Below are 13,873 nucleotides of genomic sequence, written 5' to 3'. Positions count from 1 at the left end.
GGTGCGTTGTTCTTCTGATGGTTGAATTACATAAAGCCAAGATTCCAACTTCCCATCACTTTGATCAATTCGTATGCGTCTGTAGATCACGTGGTTCTCATCGAGATAATCTTGAAATAGCTTGTTAGCTACTGAGAAACTAATGTATGCTTGGTTTCTCAACGAATCTTACGTGCTTGCATTTTTCATCTTTCGACTTAAATAAACAAAGAACAATTACATCCAGCAAAATGCTTGCGATGATAGATTTACGGCGTCAGTTAGTTGTAGTTTTTATATATCTGTCTTTTTTAGGATTTAAAGAAAACGTACATCCACTTACAATAAATTGTTATTTCTACTTTTATCTGCCTTGTTAAATTCTGAAAATGTGTTGTTTTGAACAATATAATGCAGGGAGGGCGATAAATAGCTCCCCTGTATTTAAACATTTGTTTCTCCTAAACTATTAAAAATAGAACCTTACTTTTCTCTACACATACAGTATAGTTTATTATAGTATACCATTACGTCCCCTAAAGCAAGTCAATGTGCACTCCATCATTTTATACAGACTTTCTTAAACGAACAGGTATGTTTGTTTACGACCTCCCTCAAGAACTCAGCAGCAACATCTCTCATTACGTTTAGTGGATCTTAGTTTTACGTTCATCAATAGGTCTGGCACATTCTTGCATGGTTTAAATTTTTGAATAGAACGAGGCATATGAACTGCTATTTATGCAAGATGGAGTTCCCCCTTGAATGTTAGAAAATACTTATATGCCGCTGAGGTCCCACAAAAGGACTAGCATGAAGTCCAGACATCACTCTATGTGATTTCTTTTTATGAAGGTAGGCTAAGGAAGAAGTTTATCGAAGAAAGCCTCTGGCTCTAACTCCTGGTGAACTTACTACTAACAATGTAAGACCCGTGAAGTCAAGCGGTGTTCCTGCCGAGTTCTTGAGGAAGGTAGTAGAAAACATATCAGTTCGTTCAAAAACGTCTGTAGAAAATGATGGTTGTAGCTTTAGGGGAAGGTAATGACATACAGTAAACTACATATGTAAAGAAAAGTATGGTTCTACTTCAATATTTTATGAGAAAAAAATGTTTTAAATAGGGAGATACTTACCGTTCACCATGTATATTCTCAGTACTAGAAAATATTTACGTATCAATCAAAATTCAACTAAATATATCAAGTACGATCTGTAATACATGAAAAAAAAATAGTAAAAATAATTTGTTACAAGCTGTATTTGGCCTTCGGTTTATTTGTTAACCACCAAGTAATAAAGAAAAAATAAGTCATTAACTAACTAGAAATACGCTCATGAAAATAGCTAACTATCTAGGTTAGATTGGCTGTTTGTTTTACAGAAATTAAGAAATATAATAGAGAACATTTTACCTCTATGTATATCCTTATATAACCCAAATAAGATTCCCGTATACAAGATGAACATCGAAGAGTTTTTATACAACGAATTACCCAATGATTTAGCTTACAGTTTCCATGAAAGCCATTCATTTTCTTGGTCTTCTTCATCATAATAAATTACGACAAACGATTCCTAAATAAAGGAAATACTTGTTTAAAAGATAGTTAGAAATAATGACACATGTTTTCAGTATCTTAAGTAACAAAGAAAAGAACTGTTGATAATTTTTATTAGAAATTAAAAACATGCCTTCAAACTTCAATTATATATTGTTTTAGCTATCATATCACGGCCTGGTGGTATTCACTCGTGACAAGGTTATCGTTCTGGAATTTTAAAATAAAATCCTTTTGAATGTAAATTATTTATTATTGAGGAGTGTAAGTGGTAACAATATGCAAGTAATCGATTCGTATCTGAAACTTAAAAATTAAAACTGATCTTAGAATGTTATTACATATTCAAAGCGAAATTTAGAAAAGAGTAATGGTTCTAAAATGATCCTTTTGGGATATGAGGAATATTGTGGAATTGTTGGAGAGAAAACCTCCTTAAGAAAAGATTTGGTGAGTAATCGTCGTGATCTGTCGGGCAGCAAAGAGAATCTTCTTTCCTGAAACTAATTTACACCTTCATTGTGATATTTCTTAAATAGGATGGGAGAATTCCAGACATTCGAATATTATTCTCTCTTGTAACATGTAATGTTACAAGGTAGGTAGAGGACGCAGTTTATAACTTTTATCAGATTTTGAATTCAATATTTGATGACCTGTAACTGTTCCCAGAAAACGGATATATGCTCAAAAGAAATACCCATGTTGGTTCACAAAAAATATCATATATAAATTAAAATTAAAAGAATATTATAGAAAAAATAAAAATTTTCTGATTTTAAATTTATGTGCGTACAGACTAGGAGAGAATTAAATGAAATGATAAATATTGCATATTCTGATTTTGTAAAAGAAATTGAATAAAAACATTAGATGTGATAACCGTTCTTTTTGGAATTTAGTTTAAAACAAAAAGAAAAAAAATGAGATATATTGATAGTATACTAAAATATCAAAATAATACATTAGAAACTTGTAAAAGTATAGCTGATGGGTATGCCCAATTCTTTCAATCTGTATTTGAAACCTCTCCAAATATTATGGACTGGCCCACTAGTGATAATATATTTGTTTCTCATAGTTTAACTTTAAATACTGTATCTATTAATGAATATAGAATTGCTATAAAAATTAACCAAAAAAGGCCGATGGATCTGATGGATCTACTCTCTCTTTATACACTTAAGGCATGCCCTGAACTACTTATTAATCGGTTATGCACTATCTTTAATATGATTGAAACAGCTAGTTGTTTCCCTACATTATGAAAAATAACTAGAGTATGCCCTGTTTTGAAATCTGGAGATAGCAAAATATTTGAAACTTATCGACCTATAGCAATATTATAGCACCAGCAAAAATATTTGAACAAATTTTGTTCGATCGAATTCTAAAGAATGTCGAATCACATATTTCAGAGTTTCAACATGGATTTTACCCTGGTAGATCTACGATGACAACTTTAATTAAGTACGTTCAATACATATATACTATTTTCCATTGTCGTTCATCTGTCAACTCAGTCTATTTTGACTTTTCCAAAGCATTTGACAAGATTGATCGTACTATATTAATAGATAAACTTGATAAATTTGGATTATGTTCACAACAGATAAAACTCTCGATCATGCCTTACTAATCTAATGCAATATATAATGTACAAACAATTTAAGTCCGTAGAATATAGATGTACCCGAGTACCTCAAGGATCGACCCTTGGATTTCTTCATTTTATATTTATATTAATGATATATTTAAAATGGTTAAATATGCTAACTGTATAATGTACGCAGATGACATTAAATTATTTATCGAAGTAAAAAATCATAAAGATAGCCTACGTCTACAACAAGATATTGATGAATTGTATAGAGATATTGATGAGACTTTAATTTAATGTTAAGAAGTGTAATTATATTATATTCAGTAATATTAAGCATAGTTCGGAAGTTCAATATACAATTAATAAACAGTTACTTCAGAAGGTAAATTATATTAAGGATTTGGGTATAATATTAGATTCAAAACTTGCATTTAACAATCACCTGGATTATATATAAAATATGCATATAAACAGTTAGGTTGTATTATCAGAAATGCAATAAACTTTAAAACTATTGATTCTACAGTAGTAAAGCTTTATTTAATAGTCTAGGAAGAAGTAAGTTGGAATACGGATCCTTAATATGGAAAACTTCTACATTCTCCCATTCCTATAAAATAGAAGCAATTCAGAAACGTTTTCTACATTATTTCATTTATTAAATGGATTTTATTATACTAAATTATCTACTAAACCAAAAATTAATAAACATTTTTATACAAACTGGTTAAAGGTATATACGATAACAGTTCGTTTTCTGGACTATTAAAATTTAACGCAAAATTAGCTAATACTTGACAGAGATACTTATTGTTATACGATGCACCTAGAACGGATCATTACAGTAATTCACCATTGGTTCGAATGTGCAAAACATATAATATTATATCACAGAAATTGCTGTATTTAGATTTTATTATGTCATTCTAAACCTGTTGTGAATTATTGCAACAAAATGTTTTATGCATTTCTATAAAGTATAGTCACATGTTTATTTATAAGTGTATTGATTTCATGTATTTTTGCTATTGTAGCTATCTCAATTTTAAATAATTTGTTAGAAAACTAATTGTATAATTTTATCTATATTCTTATTATTTATTATTATTTCTTTTAATCTGTTACAATAATAAAATTGTAAAATATTTCGTTCAGGTTTTCTGTAATTGGAGAATATATTCTCTGTTGAAGACAATAAATAAACATAAATGTCTTAGAGAATCCATTAAATATGAAAAGCACTGGCCCCCTCGACCAGGATTCTATTTCGTTTGATCTCAGCAAGTGTTGGATTACATTGTAAAAAGTGAGATGACATTCAACCAAAATGCAGATATATGAATTTACTAATTTTATCTGGTTATAATCTTTTCCCTGGGTAAGTTAAATGGGAGTGGAACATGTGAGTTACACTCAGAATCACTATTTTAGTGAATTCTAGGGTTACAATTGTTATAGAAATGTACCATTTACCTCTAAAGGAGTACTACTTGAGTTGGAGATGTTTTCGAAAGGAGAGTCTCTAGGTTTTATCAGTTGTGAAATATAACGCAGTATCTTGCTCTTTTTAACCTATTGAATTACAAGTCAGTGGTTCTTGCTATCCAAAATATCTTCTTCCACGTACGTATTACACTAGTTTTACTTGCCTTTCATGCACAGTAAGCACTGGGTATTCTCGAGGGTAAAATTCATTATATCATTAGGTCGAAGACATGGAAGATGCATGTCTGAACGCATTAGATTAACTGTGCGGGATTATAGTTCTAATCAAAATATGGAGTGTTCATTAACTACATTGGGAATTCCAAAATTGGAAATATTAATGGAGGTGATATTCAAATTGAAAATAATAGAAATCAACCGTTTCTGTTTTAACGCTCATCACTATAGTGTAAACGGTAATAATTAGGCAGAAGCGGCTTCCTGCAAACGATTAAGCGTCCCAAAAATACATTTTATCTCCATACTTAACTCTGTATTGAAACCGAAGGTGATAGAAATTCACTATAATTTCCTGTTTCAATATTGATCTATATAGAACAAGAATGATCAGAGATAAAAGTGCTCTCTTCGAATCGATTTAACGTCCTGCGAGTAGGTACTATCTTCTCTCTTAACCTATTCAAACCGGAAGTGACAGAAATCAGACACTTCCGGTTTTAACACTTTTCGGTAAAGAGTAAAACGGTAATAGGTAGCGAGAAACAGTTTTTTATAATCAATCAAGATGTTGAAAGAATGTATATTCGATCTTCACTTTGGTCTCTTTATTAAAACTGTTAGTGGTAGAAATTCCCATTAACAACTGAGAAAATATCACTCCATACAAATCAAACTCATTCACGTGGTATACATCAATATTTATTAAAAATTAAGAACCGAAAAATTATAGTCGAAGTAAAGGGAACTAAATTTGTGTTTTAAATATTTCCTAAAATTTCAAAATAGAAACTCCAAAGTAGGACTATGCAGGGATTTCTCCCTCTCCCTTTCCAACCTCGTATAAACCCTTGATAAGTACACAATATACGACCGATAAAACCATTAGACTAATGTGAGCGAGCAACATAGTATAAAATTTAGAACAAATTTATGTATGCATGTTGCAACAGTGGCCACAATAGTATACGTATGTAAAAGAAACTATTATTGGAAGCCTATAAAATAATAAGCAAGTTTGCAAGTAGTTTGCAGCAGCGTCAGGATGTTTATGTTTGTTGCTATTATGTTGACATTTTAGTTCCCGGGCTTATGTAGCTGTATAAATTCCAACTTCGTGTTAGTTTAGTGCATTTTTTTTTTGCATATGTATATCAGGTAGTAAGAAAAAGGTGCGTGTGCAAAATATACACAAATAAATCTTTAAACATTCTATTTTAAAATAAATGAAATTTTTAAAGATATTGTTAAGTGGAATTGCTACAATGTTACTTCAAACAAATGATCTTCCACTTGCATGAGAAAATAAAACTCAATAGCAGCAGGAGCCGCGCTGGCTCAGTGGTAGTGTGATCACCTCTGGTGCATGGGGTTCCAGGTTCAAACCCTGCTCACTACAAGTGAACTTTGTGATGGACAAACACCGTGTGCGTGAGTTTCCTCGGGTTCTCATGTTTCCTCCCACTTTCTTCTTTCCACTATTTCATTTATTTCTTATCATCACCGTCTCCTTTAGCCTAGCGGCATAACAATGGGACGTAAAACTCAAAATTTCATTTCATTTCAACAGCAGCAGATGCATAACGTTGCAGTTACTGTTCTAATCCTTTGGCTCAGCTGCTACTACTTATATTTGGTAATATTTTTTCGTATCTGTTTTCTCGGGGTTGGGGTAGTTCACACGATATCGTAACATTCACATCGCACCTTTAATGTACTAATACGCTGAAGTAAACCTGTATTGTCGATAGTTGAAAATCAAACTTCATTTTTAAATCCTAACATTAATTACAGCAAACATTAGAAGTACTCGTACAGCGACGCAACTAGGCTAGTTGTTGCCGGGGCAAGAACTCGCCTTAGCGCCTTCCCCCTCCCCAACAATCCAAACCAAAACGCTCCTAGACTACACCTGATATTGGCATCACACACTAATTCTCATATTCCATGTTTTCTCCAAGTGGTAAAGCTTGATTTCAAAATTGCAGTACATAATACAATTTTAATACAAGAGTAAACACCAAACTAATTAGTAGTTGATTGCCAAATAATCTGAGAGTAGCGTGCTTCACATATGCGTATAGTCTTATCATAATAACTGCAAATCACAATGTTGTTGGAATTATATCGGGATGTACATATGTGTACAATGAATCAACAGTCTGTTGCTTTAGAATAGAATATTTATTTACGACAAACAGTCAAGCTGATGTCTCGAGTACTATATCAAAGCTTTTCATAAATTCTCTGTTAGTAAAACAACTTAATTACAAATTAAATAATTTATTTTGATGCGTGGTAAAATCAATACAAAGTAACCAATTTAATAAAAAATTTTGGTATGCATTACAATTTTAGTAAACGAGACAGAGGCAATAGTAAATCAATATGGTTATGCATGCAACTTTAAGTATTTTTGTCAGTGAATAACATGACCGTTCTTGAATACCAATATTCCTAGTTCCATTTTTGGAAATATTCTATTTGTTCTTCGCAGTCAGGTCAGAATTAGGTGTCCCCACGGAATATAATTGTGCTTTTATCCCATTTCTCCCTCTGCATGAAACCTCTTTCCTAAGGATACGGTTGTTCGTATTTCATTCTTCCGTTTTCGTCCTTTATGGGACGGAAACAGCAAAACATTGTTTTAAATGAAACCTGATGTTATTGCATGCTGAATAAAGCTCCATATTTCCTTTCCTTAAAGAAAAAGTGTTTATTTTTAGCAGTGGACAGGGTACTGATTAGCTACTCACTCACCTACACCTATAGTCTATATATACGAGAGAGAGAGAACTATAGAACTGAATTTTAATTTTTTAAAAAAACTTTAGAAATGATACAATTAAGGTCAAAACAGCAGTTTAAGACCAGAGATGAAAGCGAGAACTGTTTGAAAATGAATAAATCCTATTACTTCTGTTTACACGAATACTTCTAACGGAACTATTTGTGTATTCTAACTTTGTTTTAGACAATCTATGATAACTGTATAGCATGTCTAGTAACTCAAACGTTCCGAAAGTGCTGCTACCATTCTTGGACTATGATGACTATTCCTCTCGGCTCTTCAATTGACATCTACAGTCTTACCTTTTACATATGAGACCTATTAGTTGATTGCAAGATTTGACAGAGATTATGTTATATATACACCAGGTATTGTTCTTCTTAGTAGAGCTTTAATAATTAATAAATCTCTTCGATGATGGCTTGAATATATCTATTTTATTCGTGTAAAATGTTTAATGTTGCAAATAGTTATAGAGTATAGTGTTGCTGAATTTATATACGTAACTGTTAATAATTTTAAAGTATTTCGTAGGTTATGTATTAGACTCATTTTATGTATAACTTTTGAAATTATGTATACATGTGACACTCAATATCATTTTTCATACATTCAGTTTTACAGCATCCGCAACGTTAATATAATTGGAAGCTATTACTGGAAGTTTGTATATTCTTCCTCGACGTATTTATTTCTCAGTTTAATGAGTTAGCACATAATTTACGGAAGGTTGATGCTCCAAAAATCAATAATAAATAATATAATGGAATGTAGTAAAACTACAAATCCGAAGTGATTGAAAGCCACAAATGTGTTGGATATTCAGAAGGAAAAATGAATCATGTGATGTAAGTAGTATTTCTATTTCAAACGCAAGACTTCCTAACTTTACTAGAACATAGAGTAATTTCATGAATATCTCACCTCTCCCAAATGATATTTATATGGTACTATAAAATAATACTTATTTAAAGCTGTTGAATTAAGTGGAAATAACAATCCGCGTTGAACAATGGAATAGAAATAAAGTATGCATGAGACGTTTACTGTAATGAGGCAACATTATGCACTGTAATCTGGGAAGATACTGTAAACGCAGAGAAAAGTACAGGAGGTGGTGGCAGAACAATAGATTTCGATCTGTACTGTCGACAATTAGTGTGAAAACACAGTGCAAGCAGTTCACCTTGCTGTCCTCTTTTCAATTTATCTTGCATAGTTGCTCAACAATTCTTGTACATGAAAGTATATGGTATAACACTTAGTGAAGAACCTCATCACAATCCTGGTTTTTATACAAGATCAAAACATATATGACTTTTCACCAGTCACCTGGCCACTGTAAAGCTTTCATGGGATTATCCAATATGTCTTCTGCCATTCCTTTTATATAACACTTTTTTGAAAAAGGTTTTCATTTCATTACTGATTTATAGAATTGTAAAATAAAGAAGATTTTCCTGATTAACGCAATCGTGAACAAACCTTCACTCTTGGACATGAAACACAAGGATCAGCATAACAGATACGTAATATTGGATAATTGCTGGGACGAAGGTAGTTGGAGAACTGTTGCAGTACTTGAATCCTAGCCATATTCTTTACAGACTATTTTCTCAAGAAGTCTGTGTAAGATCTTCTGATTTGATATAAAGCAGTTAAAAATATTTTTTGTTTAAATACAAATAAATAAATAAAGATTACAGAAATATGTATATACTTAACACCATGAAAAGACACAACCTTTATTATATTGTTATTACGGAACATCTTAAAACCCTATCACAATTTGAAATTAAATATCTCACGATTATAACAGTTTGACAATTGTTAGAAGAAACTTGTGAATAGTATATTTTGTCACTACTGGACTATTGCAAGGTATAGCACAATACATCAAAGTCTAGTCTCATTTATTCTTATATGTAACAGTGTACGAACTCTCCAACTATTATTATTATTATTATTATTATTATTATTATTATTATTATTATTATTATTATTATTATTATTATTATTATTATTATTATTATTATTATTACTCTAAGCAATAAATTTCTTTGTTCCTGTTTCAGTCGGAATTTGTTACTGTATTGTAACATAGCGATGAAATTTTATACTCCTACGATTTCTTGCATGTTTTCTATCTATCTAGTTTTACATATTTACATCATAATATTTCATCGAAGAAACGTTTCCATTATTTTACGATTAAAATCTTCTGTAAGACACATCAGTTGGCTAAGGACAGAAGTCAATGGGGAGCTTTGGTAAACGACACATTAAACCTCCGGGTTTCATAGGCCATAGAGTTAGTTAATTAGTAGTTACATAAGTACAAAGTATTCACATGAAAATTCTCTAATTTAAAGATTCAATTGTATGAAAGATTTTGAAGGTAGAGCTTTACAGGTCATGCTGAACACCTCAAAAAGGTTTACTTAAGAAATTAGAACAATTCTGTATGTTTTGCTAGCAGCGCTTAAGAAATCTAATTATTCTGTCTCAATTTATATGCATTCGAACATACTTATGGTCACAGAATCAGGACCGTATTTACGCGTAGGTCAACATGATCCATGGCTCAAGACGGCAAGTTTTGAGGGACGGTAAATATTCTCGAACGAGTTTTTATCATCAAACCAAATGAACCGCAATTTTATTAACTGAAATTGAAAGTTATATATTATTGTGTTTATTTTATCTTTCACTTCTATTTAAACACTGATTATTCATTTCACTGTATCAACATATTAACACCAGTATTGATACATATCGAAGAGGTGGCATATTTTATAGCCCGGAGTGGCAAAAATGTTAATACGGCTATGCATGAAGTTTATTGCTACCACAGTTTTAATGCGAAGAACACGAAAATCACGAATAGGTAAAGCGTAGACTCCCTCCTTCACATAACCGTACAATAAAGTCCATAGGGGTTGTATCGAAATCACCGTGGTCGATTCATCAGCAAATTGCGTCCGATCCATCACCTCAGGAATATGATAACACTACCAGGTGGGACATCCTGTTGGATTATCAAATATGGATGAAGAAGGAGAAGTTGAGGGACAGCTAATCGTTAGGTCATTTCCAGAGACACGATTTCCTCAGGAAAGAAAAGGGGTTCAAAATTTCTGCCGTTGTCGTCAGACATTAAACATTCAACATTTTGGCGTTCTTAAAATGTTCCCGAACACTACGGACGCTCCCGGTAACCCGTGAACATCGTGACGATTGATCTTTCCTAATTGTCTAAGAATGCTTCGTGATTGAAAATCAGATCTATACTGTAATAAGTCATGTTGCTTTCAGATATATGACACGAAATATGGCTCATACGAGTTGTCAGGGTAATCCAGGCTCAAAAAAAAAAAAAAAAAAAAAAAAGCTCTAAATATCGTATCTCTGCATTTAGCCGCTAAACTGAGTAGGACTAGTGTTTCTATCGACGCCTGGGTGTGTCTTTAGTGGAACAGATCAAGTAACTTCTTCGTATTAAGGATGACCAATTGAGTGTGGGTGCAAATGATAGGTACATGGTACTGTGTTCGTACATGGTAGTAGCTCCAGCTAAGAAAATATCACGATATGCTAGTAAAATAATTTGTTTCAAGAGATGAAATTGCTATGAAAGTGAATAATTTAGTAATTGAAATACTCAGCGCGGGGTGGCTCAGCGCTACAAGGACACTTGGTTCACAACAGCCATCTTCTAAGAGACCGTAACAGAATGAAAAAACAACAACAACAACAACAAGAAAACATCAGAATCGAATTGTTAACTTACAAGCGCGTCTTCAAGAGTAAGGACTGAATGTACTTGTCTACTCTAAAAACTGCCTCCTAACATATCAAGATAAGAGAAATGGAGAACGGAACATATACTGTGAACAATAAACCAATGGGAACAAGTACCATTGACCAACAATTAAAATTTAAAATTCTTCTAGAAAAGAAGCGAGTATGTGGCGACAAGTGACCAGCTACTACAAATTAGTGTACTATCCACTGCAAAACACGGTAAAGGTTTGGTGACGGTATTACGATATTCGATGATAGCAGTATTGTTGTTTTGGTTGAATTAGAGCATGATTAAAAAAAGAACACTACCAGAAAATGTTGAAACAGCTGACAGTATTATGTAGCAGTAGTCTTATTTTCAACCCTTCCACTCGTCAAGAAGCTAAAGAATCCATCCATACCATCCATGTGTATTGAAATTATATTCGACGCAATAATAATAATAATAATAATAAAAATAATAATAATAATAATAATAATAATAATAATAATAATAATAATAATAATAATAATAATAATAATAAGCCTTCAGAGACCTTCAAAACGTGACTTGTCACTCAATTCCTACATTGAAGGCCATATTGCAGAAGTAACTAGATAAAGTGTTATTCAGATAGAACCAGTTAACAGACATCGGCTTAAGGCGACACTGCGTAGCCCATGACAGAGTGACACTATCAAAGACTTATCCTAGAATGTTTCTCATCTACACTTGTGGTGAAGATTAAGAACTGGCTGGGATTTTGGTTACATCAATGTATGAGCACAATTCACGAAGGATTGTTTCATTATTGTTTTCGTAGCATTATGTATATTATCTTGACATCAAATACAAACATTACTCTGCAATTAAGGTTGTTCGTAGTGCTTATCTTGTACATGACCAGTTGTAACTGGCTCGATAGTAATGCTATTCTTAAAAAAAGTATCGACTTACTTTTTGAATTCAAAACAGCATGGATTCAAAATCCAGAAATGCAAACAACAAATCCTGAACCGTCTTTAGTAAGATCTCATAACCCTCTTAATCCAAACAGCCACGAGGACTTGTTTGCCAAACAGAAACATTTGCTCTTCTTTGTTTTTTTCAATTTCGCTCATTGTTCAATCCAGAATGGATGCGCTGGCTCCTTTTGATGCTTCCTAAAGTATGCTTTGGCACTTCTGAATGTATGATTTGAGCCAAGCTAGTCTGATATATAACATCTTCCTAGTAAATATCTGCAATATTGGAAGGACGTTGTTCTTGGAAACAGATTTATAGGTCTTTTTAGTCATTGTTTCATATACAGTAGTAATGGAGCCTGCAAAATTCTAAGATGAATCTGCATCACTATTACAGAACTGTGCCATATTTGATAGTTGGAAATACACACTATGGATTTAAGGCTACTTACAGTATCCGGCTTATGCCCATCTTATGCCTGGAAGTACGTGAAGATCGATTCATCTGACCACATAGTATGTTCCTTACTACGTTATCAAGTTCCTGTGGTCGTTGTAGAGCCGTAGCCTCCTTTTGGCATGCTACTAAAGATTTGATAATAGCAGCTTTGAACTGAATATTGAATTTATGAAGTATAAGCCGGACTGATTTCGTAGAAACGGGGTTCTCTAGATAGGAAGTGCAATTACTTTCTGCCAGTTGCCTTTTTTTCTCGCAGTGACAATCCACTTCACTAACCTATTGTCTGTAACAGTATCAAAGAGATTCATTTTATTCTTACTATTATGATTCGCGAATAAGTCGTTCCATTCACAATTGCTAGCATGATACATTACAGTTATTGTATGCTAGCATGACACATTACAGTTATTCGTAATCAGGGAAAGTCCTTTGCAATTTGTCTCCCAGTGCAATAGCATCATTTGCCACTCCTCCCTTACTAGAAATAATACATCTAAAGCCACAATCTTAAATATGTTTCACCATCATAATTTTAGTAGCACTAATGGGAAGATTAAATAATGAATGTGACATTGCGACATTGAATGTGCCATTTCATATGCGTAATAATAGTTCAGTGATTTTTTATCATTAGAAAAAAGCAATTCCTAAAAAACAAAAAGCAATTCCTGATTTCTTTGGCGGACCTTTATGTATTATTTTCAACTATTTTGCATCAGTTGAAGACGGATTCTAAACCACTGTATTGATGTGAATTTCACATTCATTATTTAATCTTTTGTGAGTTGAACTTTTTTTTAAAATATTTACCGTCACTGGTAGTAATTTTGATAATATTGTGTCTACTGTTTGATGTACTTATCACACTTCATTTTAGGTAGTTTTATTTATCACATTCTCTGTATTATCTTCCTTTTCCAATTTTTAAACGTTTACGCAAAGACTCACTTTGCTCTAGAATATTGCATTATTTTAAAGATTTTCTATTTTTTGGTACTCAGTACCTAGTAATTTTTTCCTTAACATATTACCAGGTTGATATATTTGAATTTAACTTTCGCACT

General features: G+C 32.4%; 1 protein-coding gene and 1 long non-coding RNA gene across 3 annotated transcripts in view; one reads left to right on the top strand and one right to left on the bottom strand.

Moving 5' to 3' along the window:
- LOC145668356 (uncharacterized) overlaps positions 1-1,548 on the bottom strand; it is a 104,995-nt gene extending 103,447 nt beyond the window's left edge. For both annotated transcript variants that reach the window (XM_081736119.1, XM_081736120.1), the window contains exon 1: positions 1,395-1,548. In XM_081736119.1, coding sequence (XP_081592245.1) covers positions 1,395-1,449 — 55 coding nt within the window. In that variant the 5' untranslated portion in view covers positions 1,450-1,548. The remainder of the gene's footprint in view (positions 1-1,394) is intronic.
- Positions 1,549-1,740: 192 nt separating this feature from the next.
- LOC145669239 (uncharacterized) overlaps positions 1,741-13,873 on the top strand; it is a 14,859-nt gene continuing 2,726 nt past the window's right edge. Inside the window, exons 1-3 of the long non-coding RNA XR_014128173.1 lie at positions 1,741-1,991; positions 4,300-4,522; positions 8,214-8,445. This is a non-coding gene — a long non-coding RNA (uncharacterized LOC145669239). The remainder of the gene's footprint in view (positions 1,992-4,299; positions 4,523-8,213; positions 8,446-13,873) is intronic.

The sequence above is a fragment of the Thermobia domestica genome, chromosome 13, assembly GCF_964235325.1.
Source record: "Thermobia domestica chromosome 13, izTheDome1.hap1.1, whole genome shotgun sequence".
NCBI lineage: Eukaryota > Metazoa > Arthropoda > Insecta > Zygentoma > Lepismatidae > Thermobia > Thermobia domestica.
The sequence above is the reverse complement of the archived record's forward strand: the minus strand, read 5'-3'. Positions and strand labels throughout refer to the sequence as shown.